This window comes from Mya arenaria, chromosome 7, assembly GCF_026914265.1.
Source record: "Mya arenaria isolate MELC-2E11 chromosome 7, ASM2691426v1".
In the NCBI taxonomy this organism is placed as follows: domain Eukaryota; kingdom Metazoa; phylum Mollusca; class Bivalvia; order Myida; family Myidae; genus Mya; species Mya arenaria.
The window spans coordinates 52,191,225-52,218,321 of NC_069128.1; the positions used below are offsets into that span (position 1 = coordinate 52,191,225).

At 35.5% G+C, this 27,097-nt stretch overlaps 1 protein-coding gene across 1 annotated transcript; it reads left to right on the forward strand.

Annotated features, from left to right (window-relative positions):
* Positions 1–1,039: 1,039 nt before the first annotated feature.
* LOC128241234 (kalirin-like) lies at positions 1,040–27,097 on the forward strand. The gene is made up of 15 exons (XM_052958183.1): positions 1,040–1,124; positions 4,577–4,838; positions 5,426–5,547; positions 7,315–7,377; positions 9,464–9,612; positions 16,995–17,225; positions 19,272–19,463; positions 20,317–20,512; positions 20,865–20,949; positions 22,194–22,394; positions 22,978–23,116; positions 23,888–24,063; positions 24,776–24,955; positions 25,129–25,264; positions 25,951–27,097. The coding sequence occupies exons 1-15, from the start codon at positions 1,040–1,042 to the stop codon at positions 25,966–25,968; spliced, it is 2,235 nt and encodes a 744-aa protein (XP_052814143.1). The 3' UTR covers positions 25,969–27,097.

Sequence of the window (27,097 nt, forward strand, 5' to 3'; positions counted from 1 at the left end):
GGAGAGGGCACAACGTGAGTCCCTGTTGCTGAACACCCCAGACATCCCGATTTCCCGACTTCCTAGTCCGTCTTAGGTAGAAAACCAATTTGTTCGGGTCAGGTGGATAATTGATTGTACCATAAGTCATGTCTTTATTCCATGTTAAAATTAATATTTTACCTTAACATTAAAAAGGTATAATTTCGAATAACTTCATTAAGGGTTAGAAATGCAATGAAGTGAATAATTTGATCTGATAAATACTATGGAAATATGAAGAGCAGAGAAAACTACTAAAAAGCGACGACAAAACAGATTATCATTATAAACGTTCGGAAACGTCGGTATTATCGAACAAAAGAATAAGATTTTGTTTTTAGATTAAAATAAACCACACACATAGCAAGATACTATGTTTATGAATTTGATTACAATTTTAATTAAATAAAAAATAATTTAAAAATGAAAATAAAAACTTTCTGGAGATGGCCTTCACCAGTATTCAGGTTTAAAATTGAAAGTAATTCGTTCATGTTTTTAAGACCAAAAATTCGATTTTCCACTTATGCATCTGAAAACACTTATTTTATCATTATTTTACTGTATGCTATCGAAATTGCAGAAAAAAATACAGTTATAGCATGAAAGGTATTTTGGTTTAAGTGGGGTTTTGTGCTGTTCTTCCATGTTTCTTGTTTGTGATTTTATGTTATATGTCTTATACGTTTACCCGTTGCCATTAAACCTTATGTTTTGCCAAACTTCATAATTCAAAGAGTGCATTTTACAAACCATTAGCGAGTTGCTATCAGGGCAAGATCCTAAAAAGTAATAATAATAATAATAATAATAATAATAATAATAATAATAATAATAATAATAATAATGATAATTATGATAATAATGATGATGATGATGATGATAATAGAACTCAATTAGTAATTTACTTGATTACAAGTTATTCGCAGGTATTAAGGTCCTGAGTGAGAATTGTTTATACCTGATATGTTGAATCTGGATTTTGTCAGCTGTACGTTATTTTTTATATTAATCCAATATGTCTGCCACTGTTCCTGCTACAGAGCAGTTGGACGTCTGTTGGCCAATTCATGGGTGCCGGTCAAGTGTTAGGTCGAAAGTTGGTAGTTTTCTGGCCTTTATTTGGCCGATAACGGGCCGCTCTGTTTTGACACCGACCAAAATAAAGGCCTGGCCCAATTTCGGCTCATTTTCGGCCACTTTATGGTTAAATCCCAGGAAATTGCTGGGAGATGGCATTCTTGTTTAAGTTTTCATTAAGACAAGCCGCATTTTTAGTTTTATGTGATTATCTTATAATCTTTAATTATTTGGGAAGTCTTTGATAATTTTACAAAGATTTTTTTTCTACGAATATGGAACATTTTGGCATTTATTCTTGTTAATATCTCTGAAATTAGATGGTATTTAGCTTGACAAAGATTTTCTGAAAGTATTGACATTTAGCTTTATTTGAGACACTACAAAATATTTGCAGAAGTTGCTATTTTGTTTCACCTGATAAAATGACTTTAAATTTTCGAGTCGCTTTCTTTTTGCAACCTGACGCGGCTCATAACAGCTGTGGCGCAACATTATCAATAACAATTCAAGTATAGCTTCAGAAATATAAAAAAATGTTGATGTATAGCGATATTGTGTATAATAATATATATAAAAAGGTGTTAAGCTAGTTGATAAGAATTATTATGCATATATATATATTAATGCAAAAAGCTACAGAAACAAGCTGAGTAGCAAAAGTTTAAACAAACTATAAAGATTTTCAGCGACTTAAAGCATACAGTGCAAAGTATTGTTTGGACTAAATCTTAGAAATCCCCGTGTTGTAAACCATATTTTGCACAATGTTTATACCTTTACGCATGCTAAAAAAATAATGCATGTACAGGTGAACTGTATTATTTAAAGAATGAATTGCGGCATTGATGCCATTATCTGTATATGAACGCAATTGGGTTGGTCGAAGTGTGTGGAGTCCGCGCGTACTTTGACCAGCCCAATTGCGTTCATATCATCGATACTGACATCAATCCCGCAATTCATTACTTATATTTACACCAAACGTTCATTTTTGTCATAAAAGAATTGTTAAAAATATACTTCATTTCACTTAAACAAACCTTACAGTTATCCTTTCTCAGCCATTCTGTAAATATAACCATTTTAAATATTTTTTAAACACGTATATATATACTCTTTATTACCCCACTTTTCAGTGATCATACATATAAAGTTATTGACATGTTAAATGTAAAGTATAATGAAATATAAACATGTGAATAAACAAAAATAGTATGGTGTGTGATAAAACATGTAAACACAATAGCAAGAAATAACATAAAATAAGTTTCTGTAACAGCAATTTCTTTATGAGTTACAAAACCCTAATTCACCCATTGTCAAGGCTTATCGAAATTCGAAATATAAACCATAAACCAGGTTGGGATGTTTTAGATGCAACTCCTTGTGATCACGTCATGTTTTATAGAGATCATCATAATAAGGACTAATGCTTTTTATAGTCGGTTGTACATATTGATCGTGTCAAACGTAAGACTGAAATATTAATTTAGCGCCTAAAACGTCATTACGAAAGTTGCATAACGTGTCAATTTCTGAACACCTAAAATTCTATGTTACCTAATGTACTAATGATTTGCATTTATTTATAGAAGGTTTTATTAAGGCAGTTTTCCCGGAACTATAATAATAACAACTATTTTATCATTATTTTACTCTATAATATCGAAATTGCAAAAATACTGTTATAGTAAAAAACATATTTCAGTTTAAGTGTGGTTCGAACCCTAGCGGGTAAAGTCAAGAAAAAATAGATTTTCAAACATCTGATCCATCCACTAGACCACAAGGCTTTCGATACATAAATTTTTATCCTGTCACTTGCATACAAATCGGTTCAATAACAAGGTGCCGTGTTAATTTTAGTTTATAAGGCTAGTAAACCAGGTGATGTTTATTTTAGTCAGATGGTTATGTGACCGCGAACACGAACTTCTTTTCTATATTTTGCAATGTCAGAGGAAAAGCACAAATACTGTTTCAGTATCATATCAATAGACCGCCAACGGCCGACCTCAAAAATCACTCGCCCATAAAGTCCCATCACTCTGTATAATAATGACATTGGAAAAATAATCGACCTGAAAATCAACATGTGATGGGAAAATCTTATCCCAACCGCAAATGCTGGAAACTGTGCAGCATTCAACGATACTCGTCGATAGTTTATTCCATTTCTGTGGTGAATGACAAAATCTTACTTACAACAGAAATGAATGTTCTCTTTGCCGGTGCAGTTCTAAACAGCCAACATTATCAACATGGATCAAAACCATTTAACATGGGGCAATGGTTAATAAACACTCACGATCTTGAATCATAACTGGTGTACTACTCTGTGACTTGCAAAATAATTGTTACATCATCAGATATTGTTTGGAAAGTGATCCATGTTTATGCATTTTTAAAAGCTTTCGTTATGTTTTGAATTGATACTGACGTATTAAAATGCAATGACTTTGAATATAAACGTTTAAAAAAAGTTGAACAGTTTTGAGAACTATTTTGGGAGCGATTTAAACATGATTACCTTTAAAGATGCTTAATATTTTTAAGGTTATTTATAGTGTTTAATTAAACAAAGTAACAGAATGAATAGAATAGTAGGTTAGTGCCGTGGATGGAGAAATTTGACTGGCTCGGCTGCGAATTCCTCAGCCTTGCAAAATAAACTTTCTCCATCCACGACACTAACCTAGTATTCTCTATTTATTATCTTGACCATTCATAACATCATGAGATAATGTAAATCTAAAAATCACGCAACAACAAAGTTGCGAAATTCTGGTCTTCAATGACGATATTTGAGCAAATATCAACATTTGCTGTAGGGTTCCAGCTATAAGTATCTTAGTTTAACTTAACAATATTGACACTATGCTCCGCCCACTTATATGCCTCATTAGCATAGTCAGTGGACCAGTTTGGAATTTCATTGGTATTTCCCATACATTTTCTTTTAAAATTTCATAAATCCATTGTGTGGACCTTGAAAGTTATCACACACATTAAATGAGACTCTATTATAGTTATATACTCACTTTTGTGAGTGGCGGTGAGGCTTTCAGTCATTCTTTACCTAAAATAGTGCAGATTAGAACAATTGCCTCATTTTACTGTTTTCAGGTATGAATATTTATTCTTTAAAACACGCATGATGGATTGGTTATACGGAGTCCTCCAATTCTTTACCTATCGGCTTATATAATTCGTTCGACATTGTATTGTTCACTTTGAAAAAGGAAACCTTCTTGCGTTTAATAAACACTTACCACCGTTTACAAAAATGGACTTGTAATACAATAATATAAAATAGAATAAACAGAAAACGTTGGAATTTCTATTTAGATTTATTTAAGCGGTTTAAATTAATAATGATATTTTCTTTGTTTTCAAATGACATATCATTACCATAAATTAATGAAATATATATCTCAATCTTCTTTTTACGAAGAAATACATTACTTTTAAGAATCGGCTATCACCGATTGGTCCGAGTCTGGTGGTGGCACAATAAACGGAGCTGATGGAACAATAACACTTGCTGCACCACTGTCCGAGGCCTCAGGTGTGGGAGACACAGTTGTAACACTTACAGCGAACAGTGGTGGCACTGTCACGGGATACACGGTCACCGGAACTCCAGATGCGGCGACAATATCTAATGTAGGCATTGTAACGCTTACGACCACAGTGGATTACGAAGCAAATACAGAGTTGGTTCTTGTAATCATGTAAGTTTATGGAAATACACAAAACGACTATCTCAGCAGGTCAGTTTAAAATAAGGTCATAAATATTAGAATATGCAGACATGTACCGTCAGTCCCGACCTTGACGGCCAAATTTTCTGCGGGTATAACGACTGTCTGTCAAAATCGAGGTAACTTAACTCATGTTTTGTATATTACATACTTTAGTTTGCCTTATCGATGACATACACTTTCACTGAATAACAATACCAAGGAACCAACCCCCATAAAGACAGGAAAGGACAAAAGGAAGATAAAACGCCCATAATTATTGCTTTTATTTCTTGGACATCTTACTAGAATATACGTCATTATGTCGTAAGATCAAGAAATCAGATAAGATGTTACGTCAGTGTTACAAATTAAATTGAACGTGTTAGTTGCAAAATACAATAAACTGTTTTTGAGCTGTAAATATACCAATCATTTTCGAAATATATGTTATCATCGAACATACATAGTAATTCGAAAAATCGATCATACAATAAGCTCGAACATAAGATGGGGCATGTGCGATCTTATTATTTTAAGTGATATCGAAAATTCTGACGAGTTTGTGCTTTTTTCAGAGCAACAGATGATACCCCTGCAACCGGAACAGCTACGGTTACGGTGCCAATTGGAGATGTCGCCGGCCCCCCTTTTACAACAACCACAAAAGAGTTATGCGTAGCGGATGGTTTAGGTCCAGGTCGGTAGAAATCTTTAATAAAAAAATGAAGACATTGTCCACTGATTGTTTAAAACACTTTAAAACAAAACAAATCCTTAAAAATGCGTATGTGCCATATTTGAGAGTACTTTCATTGCTTTGAATTAATAATCAAATAAATCCAAACTGAATCTATTGAGGTAAGATGATGTTAAATAGCGTTAAAGCGTCATTGTGTACATTAACATTGCTATTAAATCGGCATACTTGCTTCTATAATTTCAAAACGTTTACAAGTAATGGCTACTGCAGTCCCTTACTGAGTTATTGAAAATCACACGAGCGCTAGTAACCTTGTTTAGTGCAGCTTCCAATAGTTGGAATGCAATATATATATTCAACCAATGAAACGGCTGTTCTGGCTGTTTTCGTTAAGAATTTAAACCTTCAGCGATCTTTTACTTATTTTTTTAAAAGCCTTCATCTATTTGGAAATGTGATATTCATATTCTTTATAGTTTCCGTTCTTTAAAATCACGTTGTACATTGTTGAGATTAGATTGTTTCAGAACATATTTTAGCCCTTGAAAGCGAAATAATAAATAAAAGTATCAAACATGTTTTGTTTTGCTTAAATGTTTAATTTGTTTTGTAATATACCTTCGTCGAATACTCCTAATGCACTACTTCGCTTGGCTTTGATGTGATCCATTTAAGATTTTGAAAGGAAAATCTCGTAATCTTGAATAATTAATGAGGGAGCTTCATTGGTTCCGCAAGAAAACCTAGCCGGAAATCTACATATGCACAGACACTAATATAGAAAAAGTATTTTGGCGAAAGCTCCAATTTAACTCGATCTCCCTGATCACTTAAAGTTTCAAACCAGACACTCAGACCACTCGCCTGCGAAGTCAAATTACAGTACATGGTAAATGTATAGTATTTAGCATGCGACCTCGTTGGAAGAAGAGTTGTCTCCCCTGCATTACGCCAATTTATATAAACGAGATATTTTCAGTCAATTTTCCGACGTTATGTATGTAGTGTAACGGAAGAAAGCACCGTGGTCGCCGACGATGATGATATACCTGAGCGAATATTTTTTTGGTGGTATAAGTTTAATTTCAATCTAGTGTAGTAACAAACTGGTAAATAAAAGCAACCGCTAATTTGTAATTTGTAATTTCAAATAAAGGATAACCGATTGTCAATCAATTTAGTCCATACAAGCGACGATCAAAATACTGCAATCAAATCAAGCATTCCATGAACATTATTTTTTCAAATCAAAATCACTCTAAATTAAAAACAATCCAATGGTGGGATGTTGAAGGAATCAGTATTTAGACTAAACTGTTGTTAAAATAATTCCATTAACTTATTTTAAATCGAACCAGTTCCAGGTTATGAATGCGTATCGGCCAATTAAAATATAGGTTACATTAGTAGTTAATTAGTACATCATAATGGCTAGAGGTAAAAACTATTAAGAAGTACGTGATAAACTGAACCGCGTAAAAATGTATCGGCAATCTACTTACGGCACGGTACTACTTGATACCGTTCTGATATTTGAATTAATAAATGCTCGAAAACAAACAAAAGACTTTCCAAAATGGTACAGGAGACAGCCGTGCGAAATAAGTTGTTAATTCAAATTAAAAATTAAAATATATAATATGCATATACTATAAAATATAATATTCCATGTTGAAAATAAGACTATAAAACTGCGAAGGCCTTTTAAACTCTGTTTAAAAAAAGATTATTGCCCAATTTACAAAACTAACTTTTTATTTATAGGAGAATCGGTTGGTGATGTTTCTGTTTCTGTTACCGACAGTGTCGTTACGTATGCGGATTCTGGTACGTACCTTAACGTATTTATTTGACAATGATTGTGAAAGATTGTGAAGTTATTGCAACAATCTATTAACCACTATCGTTTGGAGATTTCACGCGAGAGTGTGGTCATATGTTGTGAGGTAAACAGGAGAACCCGGAGAAAATCCACTTGTCCGGCTTAGTGACCACACACCAAACTTACATGTGCCGAGGCCGGCGAGGTACCTTGGTGAGAAGCGAGTGGGTTTATCTATAAACTTAACAGAATCTCTGGATTGACACGAACATTTGGAAGTAATGTATTGGATTAAAAAATATAGGGTTTCAGCCAGGTTTTAAAAAGGAGAGTGTGTTGCAGAAGCTTAAAGAGAAATGGCTGTAATAATATTATGCACTCGACAGAAAGTGTTATATTATGTTTCAACTGCCAAATATGTAAAATGTTACAATCATGTTATAAATTATAATCAAAATAAAATAAACAATTGCCAGTCTCTATTAGCATTTAATTGCAAGCAAAAGAGTGCCCACACTGGTCTCCATAGAGACAGAAGGGTGCCAATGCTAATTTCCTTGAGGGCTGGGGGCGCAATGTTTTTCTCCATGAGGAAAGAAGGGATCGCTCTTAGGAGGACAGGGTGTAGCACCCTTCAATTAAACCCTAAATTATTTCCATACCCTTGCCTATAACATAAACAGCAGCAGTCTACTAATTTATGATATTTTATTGCTAAATGAGAAATTAACATTTCTTTACACACCTAAAGATGACATGATCAAATTTAAATATTGTATTGCGCAGCAACATTTTCTTTTTAAGAAAACATCACATCAAACTATTTGGTCATCAAAGGTAAATTGAATGAAATGTGTAAAACATACTGTTCTTTTCAAGTGTAGAACTTGCGCGGGGTAATTAGTAACAATTCTCACTATTTGATTATAAGCAAATCTATGACAGACATGTACACTGAACGCCTTTGAAAACGCACCACTTACATTTTCATAAATTTATTCAAAAACAGTTCATCCAATGCATTCAAAATTTCTATTTACAACAAACAATATGTGTTATATGGTATTAGCTGTAAAACAACTGTAAACGTAAGACATGGTCGAACACCGCAAATCACAGTTTGCTATAATGGAGTGTATGACCCGTATACAGGCAAGACATTTACGCCTCATGGACAGTGTAAAATCTGCTATGCAGTGCTGTGGGATGATGGGCCACTCCTGCACAAGAGCATTGCGTAATTCTGCAACATTGAGTAGAGAAGGATTTCGTGCATAAACCCTCCTACCAAGCTCATCCTAGAGATGAGCCATGTCTAGAGACATCGACGGCCAGTCCAATGCAGTTACATTGTTTTGAACAAAAAACTGAGTGAGTCTTCGGGCTGTATGGGCGGGAGCATTATCATGTTGAAACATGTTACGTCCATGTGGAAATTGACGTCGCACAAACGGCAAAAGCACTGGTTGAAGAACATTATCTATGTATGTTTTCGCCAAGTGGTTCGCGTTCAGTGCCATCTATAGGATAGTACCTTTGGAACATATGTATAAGTACTCATACACAAAACTATGACAGACATTTATATAACCCTAGGGAAGGATCACTGGAACATCTGAATGAAGTACTCAAAAACAAAACTATGGCAGGTGTATAGCCCTAGAATATGACCACTGAAACATGTTTATTAATTTCTTAAAACAAGACTCTGACAAACATTTATATAACCCTAGGGTAAGACCAATGGAACATCTGTACTATATATGCAAACATGCTGCATAAAAGACGTAACTATTACGTTTTCTTAATTTTACTTGCTTAATTTAAACTACGACGCTTTCACCAGACTATATTCGCTAAGTTTGATCCGTTTGCTATTAGTTTTATAATGCATACCGTATTCCGGCGTTCAGTAGTAAGTAAACGAAATAGTCCATGCTTGTAAATAACGAAAGTCGATAACAATCTTGTTTGTTTTCAGTAGTTGAGACATATCCATTTTATGTCAGCGTATTGGTAATGCATAATAACTATTTGTTTTAGAACATCATTGACAATGTTAAAATATGTGTCAATGTTTAACCATTACAGATGCCACCTTTTATGTTGATCCAACAACTGGAGCTGTGACAACGGCTTCCGGTGTTACTCTCGACAAGGCCACAGCAGCCGAGCACACGGTCACCATTACAGGCGCGGTCACTAACGGTGAAAGCAACGACCTTACACTGACGGTGAAAGTCGGTGACTGCAGCGGGAAGGAAAAAATGGCTGCCGCTCTCGGAAGCCTTCTATTGTCTCTGCTTGCGTATACCATTCTTTCCCTGTAAAGGCTTTGGTGATTTTAGTTGACACGCCCTTCTAGATTCCTGCATTGTATATGTATATGTATCATGGGATTTTACACACAGTTCCCACGACTTTGTATACAAAAAGTGACACATGTTTTCGACGCTTAATATTTTAGGTGCCATAGAGTGAACGACTTTTAATAAAATATTTTTCTTATTATAAAATATAAGTTTGAGTAAATCAACAAACGAGGATTTATAACATATGTTACAAGGTATTCATTAACATAGTTGATGTTGGCACCGATTGTTTTAATTGAGCCTTATTATTTACAAGTTTCAACAAAAACTTTACAGCAATTATTCACACACTTGTAATTATAAAAATATTTTCGAAAGTGTTATGAACGTTTTGGCGAATCATTCGTGTATTTTGTATCACATTTTATTTAAGATAATAATAACAAAAGAGTTATAATTTGAACTTCCAATGATTATTTATTTATAAAGGCAATTTCATTGCATTTACGCGATATTAATGCAGTTGATGTCTGACAACGCGTTTTTGTTATTATTACTAATGAAGTTCAGATTAAAATACATATAATTTAATACAATGTGATTGTGAGTCGAAGGGTGAGCGTTTTGTTTATGCACAGGTTTATTTTATTTCTCTATAACCAGTGTTCGGACTACTTTGATTGTGAACGTTTTGGAAAAAAGTTTAAAACTTAATTAGCTAATTCGATAATGAAATGTGTTATAAAATACAAATGACATTAGAGCAGTAAAAACATTCTGCGAACTGAATCTACGAAGACAAATGTCATTATACACGTGTACAAATTGTCTAATTTATCCAAGAAAATATGTTTTTGTCATGTTTTTGTTCGTCAACACTGGTCGTGTGTTTTTGCTTATCTTCCTTTATTGAGAATTCTTCATTATGATGGCCATTGTGGTTTTGATTGCTGAATATCTCAGCCTTTCTCACAGTTGTGCTATTTCTTTCTTTCTTTAGCCTACAAAAAGGAAACGTTGATACATAATAACTATGCATGACTGACATCAGATGAACACCAAGTGGTATAAGTTGATGTTATTTACGTATTTGACACATACCAACCTATTCATTGTATTAAATAGATTCCAAGTAAGATTATTGTAATGTATTATTGTAATGTATCTCTTTAAATTGAAGTAAACTACCCTGATGTTTCAAAAGCAAATATGTACTTGTATATTAATATTTGAGAAAAATAAAACATGTATCACAATTTAGTTGTGTTTGTTTTTTAGATTTTTATTTGAGTTATGCGATCCAAGCGCGTAGCAGAAAGACCAAAGTGTCCTATATCGTTCACATGCGCTAAAACAAAACAATGATAATACAATGAACATGTCCAGTAGTCAGTTATTTAAAAATATCAACCCTATTGAAAGGCACAAGATGAAGGCCAAACGACACTGAATAAGAGACACAAACGCACTATCATTAACACCTGACCGAACACTCGTCAAAATAGCTTTATAGAAAAGATTGGTCAACACAGCGCCTTGGAACAGTCATTGAAAGACGAGTTAACTGTAACATGAAGTTACTGGAGTTTTAAAACTTGTAAAACCTTACATTTGTACCATCTTGTTCCCACATCTAACATTGACAGAACTGCTTTTAATCAGTCAGTCATCAAAATATATTTTGAAACTCATGAAGGTTTATCAAATTCAAAGCCAAAAATATAAGATGTGGTCTGTTTCTGAGGAAAATTGTGTACGGTGTGTCTCGATAAATATCTGGTGCCTACAAACATGCTCTTCGTTAAAGTATGGCTACTGAGCACGTCCCTGGTAAATAAAAAATTAAGCATCAAGCTTGAACTTTAATTTCTTGTTTGACGTCATACTCCACGCTGAGCATGCAGTCAACTTTTAGGTTATTCGAAAGAAGAGAGTTTTGATTCGTTTCGCACTTGAGTATATATGGAGCAGTGTATATGAATAGGATGTAGCTGAGCCTATGCCGTGAAGCTACTTGTTTGAAGTGTGTCGGCCTAAAGGTGTCTGTAACTTTAATTCCGCTAATTCATGGAGGTTGAATACGAAATGAATACGCCCGAGCCAAAAAAGGCTAGTAGTTTGATCACGTTGATGCACCTGTCCCTACAACCCCAGATCGACTGCAACAGATTGCGTGCTTAAGCTGCGTTCCAACAGCAACCCTTTGCTCTTTATGTCGATGCCAATCCCCGGAACGTCTTGGGCCCTCTATTGCTCAGCTTCTAGTAGTGGACGCATTCCGTCATTTTCGGATCTACTCTGAACCTCAATGATGGCTATTGTAGCTATAAGTGCTAAGTGCTCGTACAAAAAGCATAGCTAGGAGTTAATTTCCTCAACATACAAATACTCGTGTAGTTAAAACTGCCAGTGCAACAATAAAGCCGTGTTATTAGCTAGCACTGTCTTAACGCTGGAACAAATTTACTCTGTAAACCTCTTTTCCGCAAAAAGCCCTACAGTCGTGTTAAGATTAACCTATCTTACACTCAACAATCTGCGAGAGACGAGTTATTTTTTAGGAAGTTCAATCACCCATATAGTATATACCAATTAAGTCCCCTGAATACATCTCAACTTGTACAAAAGAAGTGTGTGGTTGACCGACATCATTGTAAGAGGCGTAGGTGTGCATACTTAAGGGGAGTCTGCAATCTTTTTATTTCCACACATATGTGTTACAGTGTGTCTATGACTTTATATTTTTTTATGATTATTATTTCTTTTTTGTATTTTAAACACTATTATGCTGATAATTTTCATATGTCACTAATTTGCTTCTCATTATTTTTCAACATTGTTTGTCATGATAAATTTGAGTTTTAAAGATCGATTTACAATTTCAGATTATGCTTTAAGCTGTTGAACATACATCATCTATTGTCTCATCACCTTAATTTTAGGGCCTGCCATTAAACATTTGTTTTATCCATTTGTTATTAGCGATCAATATACTCAATGTCATAGGGTACATGTTCGTATGAATATTATGAACTTAAACGTGTTAGACAATTAAGTAAGGGGAAATACTCCGGTTCAGTCATTGGAAAGGGTTGTGAAGGGTTATCATCAATTTTACAACCATGGTTACGCAAAGTCTCTTCTTCATAATTGGGTACTTAGACATTTTGACTCATGTTAATACAAGTGATCATAATTTCCATGTCATGGTAATAGGAATGACTATTATTCATAACTGGGACTTTGGACGTAAAGCCGCATGTAAAGAGAGGTAATCATAATTTGATTTCCTACCATAGGAATTGGAATGACTATTATTCATATTATTCATAACTGGGACTTTTCACTTTTGGTCTGATGTTAAGAGTAGTGACCATAATCTGTTTTAAGACTGGAGTTTTGGTAGCATGTAAAGAGAAGTGACGAACGTTTGTTTCACTACCATGGTTATAGGAATGACTATTCTTTATAATTGATTATTCAGACTGTTTTACTCATGTAAAGAGAAGTGACGAACATCTGTTTCACTACCATGGTTATAGGAACGACTATTCTTCATAATTGAGTATTTAGACTTTTTGACTAATGTTTAGAGAAGTGACGAACATTTGTTTCACTACCATGGTTATAGGAACGACTATTCTTCATAATTGAGTATTTAGACTTTTTGACTAATGTTTAGAGAATTGACGAACATCTGTTTTACTACCATGGTTATAGGAACGACTATTCTTCATAATTGAGTATTTAGACTTTTTGACTAATGTTTAGAGAAGTGACGAACATCTGTTTCACTATCATGGTTATAGGAACGACTATTCTTCATAATTGAGTATTTAGACTTTTTGACTAATGTTTAGAGAAGTGACGAACATCTGTTTCACTATCATGGTTATAGGAACGACTATTCTTCATAATTGAGTATTTAGACTTTATGACTAATGTTTAGAGAAGTGACGAACATTTGTTTCACTACCATGGTTATAGGAACGACTATTCTTCATAATTGAGTATTTAGACTTTTTGACTAATGTTTAGAGAAGTGACGAACATCTGTTTCACTATCATGGTTATAGGAACGACTATTCTTCATAATTGAGTATTTAGACTTTTTGACTAATGTTTAGAGAAGTGACGAACATCTGTTTCACTACCATGGTTATAGGAACGACTATTCTTCATAATTGAGTATTTAGACTTTATGACTAATGTTTAGAGAAGTGACGAACATTTGTTTCACTACCATGGTTATAGGAACGACTATTCTTCATAATTGAGTATTTAGACTTTTTGACTAATGTTTAGAGAAGTGACGAACATCTGTTTCACTATCATGGTTATAGGAACGACTATTCTTCATAATTGAGTATTTAGACTTTTTGACTAATGTTTAGAGAAGTGACGAACATTTGTTTCACTACCATGGTTATAGGAACGACTATTCTTCATAACTGATTATTTAGACTTTTTGACTAATGTTTAGAGAATTGACGAACATCTGTTTTACTACCATGGTTATAGGAACGACTATTCTTCATAATTGAGTATTTAGACTTTTTGACTAATGTTTAGAGAAGTGACGAACATCTGTTTCACTACCATGGTTATAGGAATGACTATAATTGAGTATTTAGACTTTTGACTTATGTTAAGTAAAGTGCTCAAACCCTGATTCACTACCATGGTTATAGGAAAAACTGTTATTTATAACTAAACAAGGATCAGCAAACAATAATAGTAATAAACATTGGTTTAAAACGTGCACGATGCTGCAGAAGTCGGTCGGGTTGTTAAGAGAAAAAAGGAAATATTGTATCCTGCTGTAAAGGACATTTCGAGATTCACAGAAAAATGTTAGGATTTGTGTTTCAATGAAGTACTGTTAAGAACCATCCGCCAAACACATGTTTGTAAAGTTTGTTAATATTTATTATATATTAAGAATAAATAAAAACCAAATAAACATTTGATTTTCTGCAGCGCTTATTGTATGATGGCAGAAGGGTGTCACTGCTTACCTTCATAATGGTGGAAGGGTGCTATCAACAAGAAGGGTGCAGCACCCTTTCATAACTCATTAGCTAAAACCCGCATCCTAAATCTGACATAATCAGAGACCCATCCATATCACATTTACAGTACCCTTTACTCGATCAATATTCCATAATGCATGCTTTTACACAACTTTATTACCCACGATAGCCGAGACATTTGTCCACGCACCATCGCCTTTACAGTAACCACAAAGTCAACAAAATACATCTCAACTTGTACTCAAGGGTGTTGTGGTTGACTAATATCGTTGAACGTGGCCTAATTTTGCACAGTTGAGGAAAGCCGTTATACGCCGAGTCATCTACAATCTCCTGAGTTAGTAGGTATATTATCTCTATCTGCCTAATACATTTTTATACAAAGGATTTAAGAGCAAATAAACACATGGACTGCCGATCACAACTCGAATTGAGGGATCCCTTTTCCATGAAAACATAAAACATACAGGTACACTTCTCCACGCCATTTTGAATCACCTGAATGTTCCAGGGTGCCTGCCCTCTTCAAACTTTACATGCTTGTCGATTCAATTGTAGGAATACACAGGTAAAACCCTTTTTACACAATGAATAATTATAGAAATCCTGTCGTTTTACTAGGAACTTATATTTCATTTTTATATTTTTTACCCATATTTGTGACAGTGTGTCTATGACTTTATCGTCATACTTTTTACAATGTTCATGTTTATATTTTGTAGGTCACTAACTAACTGCACTAGGTGTCATAATTATTATTAGTCTTAATTAAGATCGTTTAAAATTTCAGATTTTTCTTCAAGGACCTACCAGTTCATACAGTCTTGACTTTGTGTCTCATGTTAAGAGAAGTGACCACAATATGTGGTACTTGTAAATTATAACAAGGTTAAACGTAAAGTCGGAATTGTTCTTAAATTCGGAATAAAGATACAGTGCGGAAGTGTTTGCAAAGGCTGACTAATTGTCACGAGTAAATAAAATTCATAATAACCATACAATCCTGACATAAGATAACCACTGTTTTAAATAAGATTAAACTACCAAAGTTGTATTGGTTAATATGACCTTCAGGTTTAAATACTTACCTTTACTTTAATATTATGTTATTCGATTTATTAGCCTTGTATCACTTTGAGACTCTTGCGTCAAGTCCATATCGCTTGAGAATCAACGAGAAGTGATACAACCCCACAGATCAACTGACTAGAATATTTTTTGTAATTTTCAAAGTTTAAAGTACTTTTAAAAAGTAATAGTTTTATTTTCACAAAAGCAATTTAATTCGACGAAAACCGTACGTCCTATTTTCAAGTTATTTTGCTGAAGATTAGCGGAATCAGTAAACACATTGTGCAATACACATTTTTCCGGGTTTAAATTTGAGACGGAAATTTAACATATATTTAACACTAATGAAATAAAACTCTTTATTTACGAATATTTCTTTCATGAGATAAAACTACTTAAGTTACGTTTTACACTTACTTTAGTCATGTTATGAACAAAGTATAATACCGGAGTCGTACTGTAGCGATGTTATGCTCAAACAGTAGTCACGTTATGCTCAAACTGTGGTCAAGTTCTGCTCAAACTGTGGTCATGTTATGATCAAACTGTGGTCATGTTATGATCAAACTGTGGTCACGTTATGCTCAAACTGTAGTCACGTCATGCTCAAACTGTGGTCATGTTATGCTCAAACTGTAGTCACGTTATGCTCATAATGTAGTCACGTTATGCTCAAACTATGGTCACGTTATGCTCAAACTGTAGTCACGGTATACACATACTGTTGTCCCGTTATACGCATACTGTTGTCATATACATATACAGCTGTAGTGGTATACGCATACTGTTGTTATAGACATATACAGCTGTCACGTTATACGCATACTGTTGTCATAGACATATCCAGCTGTCGAATTATACGCATACTGTTGTAATAGACATATACAACTGTCACGTTATACGCATACTGTTGTCATAGACATATACAGCTGTCGCATTATACGCATACTGTTGTCATAGAAATATACAGCTGTCGCATTGTACACATACTGTTGTCACAGACATATACAGTCGTCCCATTATACACATACTGTTGTCATACTGTAATCACGTCATACACATACTGCAGTCACTTATATACATAATGTTGTCTTGTAATACACATAATTTAGTCACGTTATACACATTTTGTAGTCACATGCGCAGTTGAAGAAAAAACAACATTTCCAGTTATTAAAATGAGGGTAAACATTGCTTGTCTTGCAGGCGAGAAGTCAGGAGTTCTTGTTTGAGATGTCACCCAGCGTGGCGACTCCCCTGTCCAGTTTGACAGTGAAGGCGGGCGAGAGCGCCGTGTTTACATGTCGGATATGCGGACGCCCGCGCCCTAACGTCACATGGACGTTTAACAACAACATTTCTGTGGTACCGGACCACCGAACAATCACGTTACTCTGCAGGTATTTGGACGAGCAAACAAGTTTAATAATCAGTTGTGCGATTGCTCTTCTGGCCAAAGGGTAATGTGTACGTAGTATGTGCGTCCGTGCGTCTGTAAACAATTGCTTGTGAACACGATACACTCTTTACTTGTACAGTATTTAGAAATCCATAAGAGCTCGGTTCCTTTTGAATACCAGCCGATCCGCCCTAGCATGCCTAGATTATGGGCCTTGAAAGTCTAAAAATCCGTGCATCTGTAAACAATTGCTTGTGAACACGATACAGTCTTCAGTTTTGATTGTATCTCGATGAAACTTGTTCAGTATTTAGATATCCATTAGAGCTTGGTTCCTTTCGAAAACCAGCCAGATCCGCCTATGCTACCTAGATTGTGGGCCTTGAAAGTATAAAAAATCAGTGTGTCTGTAAACAATTGTTTGTGAACTCGAAATAGTCTTCAGTTTTGTATCTCGATGAAACTTGTATAGTATTTAGATATCCATTTAAGCTTGGTTGCTTTTGAAAACCAGCCAGATCCGCCCATGAATGCCAAGATGATGGTCTTCAAAGTACAAAAAAAAAATGTTATTTTTAGCTTAGTCTTTTTTTAGCCAAATCTACATGAGCGAAGTCTATCTATAGCCAAGGTTACATGTAAAGTCACAATTGCTTTTGAATGTTTGTCCCAATTATGCTCCTGTGGTCATTACTGGGCACGCCCCGCGTTCACAGGTTTGGTATACTTAAATTGGGAAATGTTAAAAACTTTTTTGTCTGAAACAGCTATGTAGATCCTTGCTATGCAGGTCCTTGCTGTTTTCAACAAGGCTTAATTTAGTGGTCCACTACCATGGTTGTTCAAATTATGCCCATTGGGTCAAAACTGGCATTGCCCCGTGGGTCACAAGTTTCATAGAGACTTATTTCAGAAATATTTTCAAACCACAAGGCCAGTACCTTTAATATTTGTTGTGGATCATCATATGATGACCGTCTAGCAAAACATTTGAAATTATGCCCCTTGGGCAAAAGCTGGCCCCGACCCTTTTGACTTACTTTTTAATTTTTAAAGCTACAGCAATGAAATTTTGACCATGTGTACAGTTTGGAAACGAGCATGAATGTTGTCCTCGGATGTCCTTGACTTTGACCTTTTGACCAACCTTTTTTATTTTTAAAAGTTACAGAAATGAAATTTTGGCCATGAGTGCAGATTTGAAAGCAAATATATTTTTACCTTCAGATTACCTTTATTTGACACATATTAAAATGGTTCATGCAACTAATCTGCTTACAACACTTTCTGTCCTCAGATGTTGAGTGTGCAGCGTTTTCAGCTAACCCGAACACAAAAAGTGAACTATATATTTGTTGCCTATTACTCAAATGTACATGCTCTGGATTGAAAATGACCACAAGAGCCATGCCAGTAGAGCATAGACCCTCTTGGGCCTCTTGCTGAAATAGCTTGTGCCGAATAAGCAGTTATTTCCGGAAGTACAGCCAATAAACGGTATTTGTTACGCTTTAAACAAAATTACATTTCAATTAGTACTATTTTTAATGTGTATTAATGATTTTTAAAAAAACAACAACAACAGCATGCTTAAAGCTGCACTAATTTTATTTTTTGTCTTGGAACGAGCCAATTTATGCGAAAATGCATGTAAACCAATGATATAAGACTGCTGACAAAACATAAGTTTGCAGATTTTAATATTTAAGTTAAAAAATTGATGTTTTATGCATTTTTCCTAAACCGTTAGTAACGGTTTTAGCCTCAAAACATTATTTTTTGAACGGAAATCTGAAAATCTGCGATCTGATCTTTAGTCAGCAGTCTTTTATCATTGGTTTGCAGATATTTACACAAAAATGTGCTCATTCCAAGACAAAAAATAAAATAGGTTATATTAACGGTAAATCTGTGAGAGGGCAGTTTTAATAAAAAATAAGGAGATTTGCTGTTCCTTTTCTATCATGATCGCTCCATCATTATGCTGTTTTTGAAAAAAAATATATCAGAAAACTATATTCCTCCACATACGTTATACACGTACTGCGTTTCAAGTCCCCCGCTCCTGTTAACAGATCTCCTAGGTGACAGCGGCAGACAGCGTGGAGTACACATGCGTTGCCAATAGCGACATTGTCGGAGTCGTCACCAGGGCGACACTCACAGTGCTGAACCTCCCCGACCCTCCCTCCAAACCAGACATGAAGACGCAGGTGGGAACTTCCGTCCACCTGGAGTGGCGCCCGCCTTCCACCGTATCCTGTGCACAAAAACAGGTACAGTGCCTTTAATGTACATGTAGCTTAAAGTTGAGGACTTCTTCTACTTCTAACAGATACTGGCCACATTCAACAAGCTGCCAGTGGAAAGCGCAATAAAGTTAAATAAGACTAAAGGAAAAAGTGAGAGTATGTATATTGAAGGATAAAGATAAAAGAATAATAAAGAGTCTAGATAAAGAGTTTGGATAGTTGAGCTTTAACAGGATTAACTATGTCTCCATGAATCACAGTTGAGCTCGTATAAGGCGCATCCTGGAAAATGACTCGCTTTGTCGTAAGAACTCCTGCTGTGGTAGGTCATGTTTAACTCTACTGGCCAATGGCTTATGAGATGGCGCGGTGTCCGTTGTCCATCCGTACACAAATGCTTCTAAACGCAATTCAGTCTTCAGTTTCGATTTGTCTCAGTCAAACTTATACAGTAGTAAGATATCCATGAGAGCTCGGTTCTTTTCTTATGTCAGCTAGATCCGCCAACGCATGACTGGATTATGCCTTTGAAATGCTGTAGCTCTAACGAAAGTTTACTTTAAGGGAGACAACTTATGCAGAGAGTCGTGTATTATTATAAAGTTGATTTGCCCTTTGCAAAACATATTATTCACTGATTGCCCCCCTTTGAATGTGGGTTCAGTATATTGCCTATTACTAGTATGTACATTGTTTTGATAAAAACAATATCATAAATGTCATGGTAGTAGAGCATAGGCTCTCGTGGGCCTCTAGTTACTGGAAGTCGCCGGGTATAACCGCTTACTCATTCATCCGCTCTGATACAAGTGAAGTCATACCCATGAACATTAATTATATACTACTATTACGTAAGTTCAATGTTCGATGTTTCCAGGGTAACACAACATTGTTTAATGAGGTCGGTCTGGATTACTGGCAGGCTGGGATTCCCTACGTGTCCTCCACCTCCAAGGTGATAGGAGACCTCTCCCCCAGGGCCATATACAAGTTTAGGGTTCGAGCCAATAACACAATCGGTATGAGCGAGCCCAGCATCACCTACGACTTCGTCGCCATACCAACTGAGTCGGGTACTTATGTTTCAATGGAGTTTGGTTGCAATTGATTGATAATAAGAAATTTGTGTTTATTATTTCCCGCAGCGTGTTAAATTTTATATACTAGGTGTCAATAGTTATAACATCCTAGAGTGATCTCTTTACTTGGCCACGATATTATATATTTAAGGACTGTAAAACAGCGTTTATACTAAAAAAATGAATCGCACTATAAGTACAATAATAAGTAATTAAATATTTTCTCCTTTAATTAAACGAGGAAAACACACACAAAAAACAACACAATTATCCTTTCATAAAAAGGTTCATAAAGCCATGAAGCGGTTTGTTTTATGCGTTAATGGTCTTCCATACATATCTTTAGAACTGACTGAGAACGCTGACGGCAACTTTACCACGTGGATATCCACATATGAGAATGACTTCACTGAACTCGAGGAGCTGGAAAGGTATGATAGTTTTGTAACTCTCCTTCACATGATGACATGTAATTTTTGTTTATGATGGCATTTAAATTATTTAACTGTTGTAAGATAACCAAGTAATATTCGCGAACTGCTTCATGGTAACCATTTAATTGTCGCTATAGTTATCTAGTTGACATTCGCGAAACTTAAAATTGATAATAATTGATATGTATTTCCGTTCCGGATAGAAAAATCCGACCCAAGGGTACCTGAGTTGCCAGGTAACGAGGCTAGCCGACACACATAATCTTAAGCTTTTCTAGAATACCTTTAATTATATTTTGATGTTAAAAATACAAAGAAAAGAGCATTTTTTCATATTTCATTAAAAAGCGCGTGGGATGATTTTTGCTGACGTCATGACGCGCAGTAATTATTATTCACTGCATATGTCAAGAAGTTTCATCAGTATCATGCCCTTTAAGGATTAATTTGTTTTGTTTTGTTAAGTTAATGTTTATGGAACCAATCTATTAAAATCACATAATTATGGTAACATAAGTGTATAATAAAAGAAATAAAGAATATTACGTCACAGCGCGTGACTCCCATGCCAGATGGAATTTTCCAGCTCTGATGAATTCACCGGAAATGCCTATTCAGTGTGCAAGAAAATATAATCAGACTAAAACCAGCCATGAAAGTGCCTGCAACTGACATCTGTTACATTGTTTTAAAATGTATAGAACTTACTGCATACTTTTTGCTAATTATGTTGTTCCTTTTTTCGGTATTGTATTCCGGCGCACTATCTTGCAGTTCACTTACAGTACAAAAATGACTGCCACCATGCAAATAAAGTGACCATACGAGTAAATGGTAATTAAATAATTGAATTTGGATTAAAATTATCCGAAAAAGAGAGATTTTTTTTTAAAAAGAATTTAATAAAGTTAATGTAGCTGAACTCCAACTATACTGGCTCATGGTTGCAGAGTTCTATTCGGCTTATCAGGGGAGTTCACTGCGTATGATATTGCCAGGGTCAAATTGCGCAGGGAGAGAAAAACACATAGCGCTCTGTGAGAACGCTCCTTTACCTAACAAGCGACATGAAACACGGTTGAGCGGCACTCCCTGTTACGTACCGTTGCGTAGCGATCGATAGTGCTAGAACAAATCGCCACTGAGAAAGTAAATATGGAACCATTTATAATTATTATTCTTGATCGATGATTGATCGTTTGCTCAATAACTAACACAAATGTATGTTTTCACAACTCCAGGGGTCGGTTCTCAATTGTTAAGAAAACGTCTCAGAACTGCTCCGGCCAACATTTTGCCGCCAAATACATAAAGAAGCGCGGCACGTGCAAGGCGCTCGTGGAGACCGAATACAACACCGTACAGAGTCTGCAGCATCCGGGCATCGTCCGCGTGCATGACTTGTACGAAACGCCTGACCACTATCTTCTGATAATGCAGCTGTGAGTGTTTTGATGACAAATATGAATATATATACACCCGAAGGTCATTGTCAGATATTTCTTTGGTATTCTTAACGTATACATGTATTGGCTAACCAAAACAAATCATTTGAATGGATTGTTTACTTTCACTATAGATCTCGAACAATGGATTCACTTTTATAAAACTCTTACATCCGTACGTACAATGTATGCGCGGTGATGAGACCACTTAACTTTGTAACCATGTTAAAAGAAATGAAAATCATTACAAAAATTACAAACTGAAACATGTTATAAACAGAGTCCGGGCAATTTTTCTAACGGACGCAAGTTCGAGTACCGCGGGTTGGTCGAAGAATATATATAGCCCGGAATTAATTTAACTGGGTTTCCCCATGCCGGTACAAATAAAAGGTGAATATCGAGCTATTGAAATTCATGTAACAGTCCAATGACTCTATTGTGTCCGAAGTAACGTGTGTATATAACAACGGTTTAATTTTATTTGTACCGGAGAATTAGGCTGGAAAAACCCGAATCACTATAATTCCGGGCTTAAACTATTAGCAAGGTATGACCTTTAACCCTGTGTGTTTTTCAGGCTTCCACAGGGCCGGTTGTTTGAATACATCTGCACTACCTCCCACTTTGACGAGCTGCACGCTGCGGACTTTACCAACCAGCTTCTGGAGGCAATACAGTACCTACATAACTGCAGGATTGCTCACTTAGATATTAAGGTATAGCGATATAGTAAATACAGTAGCTGAATGCTGACACTGCAGACTTGACTGACCAGCTTCTAGAGGCAATTTAGTACCTGCATAACTGCAGGATTGCCCATTTAGGTATTAACATCTAAGATCAGTGTATAAACTGCATTATAAAACAAAATGATATTCGTCTTCCGAGACGTCACATACTCTGATAACAGATTAAGACTTTCGTGTAACTCATTATTTGCAAAGCTTTATAATAAATAAATATTTATTTTAAATGAATCTATATCAATACCATTGATTTACACCTTTTTCACAGAAAATAGACTCTAGATCTTATGAATACATAGTGAACAAGAATGGCGATAAACATTCTCCCTGCCTCACGCCTAGTACACATTCATTTGTTCCACTCAAATTGTTACAATAATTTACTCTTAACTTAACTGAAGAGTACATAGATTCAATAATGTTAAATTTTTTTACATCGTAATCCTAGCTTGATAAGTTTTCACCAAAGATTGTCTCTAACAACATAATCGAAGACTTTAGTAAAATCGACAAAAGCACAATACAATTGTTTCCCTTGGTTAATGACATGCGCTAATAAGCTATGGAGTACCAACATTTTACCTACATTATTCGATCCAAAACCAGCCTGTGTTTCAAAATAAACATTGTAATTTTGAGATCACTTAGTCTGTTGTTCAAAATACGTAATCCATATTTGGGCATGCAATGTATATATATTTCTTTGCACATTTTCCTTCACTTGCACCTTATTTTATCCAGCCGGAGAACCTGCTACTAGACATCAGCAACTCGGTTGCAATGGTGAAGCTGACGGACTTCGGTGACGCTCGGCACATCTACAACAACTACTATGTGCACGCGGCTTCCGGTGACCCAGAGTTCCTCGCACCGGAAATAGTCGCCGGCACGCCCGTCGGTCTTCTGTCAGATATATGGTATGGAAATGAAGAACAAAACTTATTACATAGTATTAACAATAATCACTGTTTGTAGTACTACTTGTTTATACTGTTTTAAATTGGTCCTTGACATGTTTATGCTTAAACTCACGTTCAATATTCAGGGGCGTAACTGAAAACTTTTAAATGAACGCCCTTCGATATGAAAAAAGGTATTTTATTTCTTTGGTTTCAGTGTGTGATATGGGCTTGACGAGAAGTTTATAAAGAAAACAGTATTGTAAGAACATTAATCGAAGCATTATTTTCGTAAATATTCGGTGTGTTTAATTGTTAGCCTTCGATTTGTACTCCAAAATTTAAGATTGAAGCACGTGCGTGTTTGGAGAAACCTTAAGGATGTCTTCGCCCGGGCGTACTGGAGAACGCCTATAGTCTTGATTTGTATAATGCTTGTTTCATTTTTGCGTGTTTAGATTTAGAGTTTGCTTGTGATTAACAGTTTACTACTTTGTGTTTTGCTGGGATTTATCAAACTATACAACGCTACAGCATACTGTTGACATATGTGACATATGTGTTCTTTACAGTGTTACAAATACTTGTGGTCCTGAATGCCTTGCTGATCTTAGACGAATGCGAAGAAAATATTTCCTCAAACATTTTGAGGAACAAATGTCTGCCTTGTCTATCAATCGTGTACATTGATATATACTGTAATGTTAGTACCCTTTATCCGTATTCTCAGGGCGGTGGGTGTGGTACTGTACGTCATGCTGAGCGGCGTGTCCCCGTTTTTAGACGAAAGCGAAGAAGAAACTTGCTCGAACATTCTGAGGACCGACTTTTGCTTTCCCAACGAGTTCTTCGCCGGCGTCACAGCTGAGGCAAAGGAGTTTATAAAGACGCTGCTTGTAGATGACATGGGGTGTGTACATGTTGTCTTTGAACATTTTGACAGTAATTTTTCATAGACCACGATACCCTAATAAAAGCAATCAACTATATGTCTTGTTTAACGGGACCATGCCATATTACAAAACAAGGATAGCACACAGCTGTAAGCACAATGCACATGGACAGCATTTATTTTGTTTTTAGAAAGCGGCCCACCGCGCATACGTGTCTTGACTCCGCCTGGCTGAAGAGGGCGGCGCTTCACAGAAGCAACCAGATTAGGCCCCGCCCTATCTCCACCGCCCGTCTTGCTCATTTCCTGGACAGAAGGCGACACCTGGTGAGAATATAAATAATGGATCAATAATGGAATGATATTCGAGTTTAAGCCGGTTTGATTGGATTGAAAAATAGGTTGTAATGCACACATGACAGTTGTATTTTGCTAATACAATTGTTTGAGCTTTAAAAATGTGTACTTGAAATTAGAGAGTAGTATTGGTTTGGAATAGCGATATTCAGGGGCGGGCCCAGGAATTGACATAAGTGGGGGCGTGATTTAGGGGTGCACCTTTTGACAAGTGCACCTCTATTATAATCATTTTTTATGGTTTAAAATGTTGGCAGGGGGTCTGAATTTTTTAAACCATTAAAGTCAGAAAGGTGCGTTATGAGCGTATTTTATTACTTTTTCCGATATTGACACATAAAGTAATTTGGAAAAAAATATTTCTTAAATGAAATATCGGCACGTACCATGGTCGATATCGCTACTTCGGACCAATGTTACGTAACATCGGATGAGCAGTATCGGCCCGGTAACGTCATGTTGGTGAAAAGGAGCAGTATCTACTCGGTTATGCAACATCAATCCGGGTACGCACTTTCCGCGCGCTACGCAATAATTTCCTAGCTGTTACCGTCCAAGGTACCCACACATAATGATTGGTAATTATTTCTATTTATAGAAATATATGAGTTACTGTTATTAGTAAAAATAGTATAATGGGTTTTTATTTTTTTCAGGTTTTGGCCACATCTTGATAAGAAGCGACGTTGGTGCATCTGACGAAAGACATATATCTCAATTCTTTATAATGACTTTTGTGTGTATATAAGGTGTCTTTCAGCAGCCTTTTCTCACCTATCGTGTTACCTCAACATGTATAAGACCAGGTCCCAGTGACTCGAACATACTCAAGTAATTTATCTTTACTCAACTCGATTTCGTTACAACCTAACAGCGAAACATGGGTAAAACAATGAAATGTTTTTACTCTGTCAGAATCAAATTTATGGATTATATTTACTGTATATAGACTTGTTTGGAGAAACAGAAATGCACAAAATATGTTTAAGGGCTAGAAATGATATTGCCAATGAGTAATAACTCAAACATTTAAAGCTGTACTCAACTGTTACAGATTGTTCTTCATTAATAATGAAGTTATAAAAGAAAATACTCGCACAATTAAAATAATTAATAAAGCAATTATATGGAATAACTAGATTGTATTTGATTTTGGTTCACATTATACTCGTTTTTTTTAAAAAGCTTGAGAATTTTCAAGAAACTGGGGCTAGATTTGTGTATATTCTTCAAACCATACTGAACCCCTTAAGTGAAGCTAAAATCCGTTTATAATTCCAATTGTTCGAGCTGTAGGTGCTTCAGTGCTTGTGTATACATTCAATGACTCGGATTGTTAGTGCAGGCCCGAAAATCTAATAATTTGTAATAGTTAATGGGAAGTCTTTCGAATACGGCCTAGCTTTTAAAGTTTAAATGAATTATAACAAGGCACATGCACTCATAGCAAATGTTGACTGAAGAAAGACTCTCTTTAAAGAGACGCCCATACGCTAAGCCTTCTTGTCATACTTCTGGTATTAAACACCCAAATTAATTTATTGCGCCGATTATTTCCTTTGTACTGAACATTTTGCAATTAAGTTTCAAACACGCCCAAGCCTATTACTCCCTAATTTAACCATGGGCTTACAATCATTCATTTGATTTATTTATAAATTGTGTTTGCATGAGGCTCTGATTCACGTATCTGATATACAATAATGTGACTTTTAAATATCTGCTGGACCCATATTATATTGGTATTATCCGAAAAAGGTTTAAAGGGACTAGACACAAGATGATACAATTGCATGAAAAAAA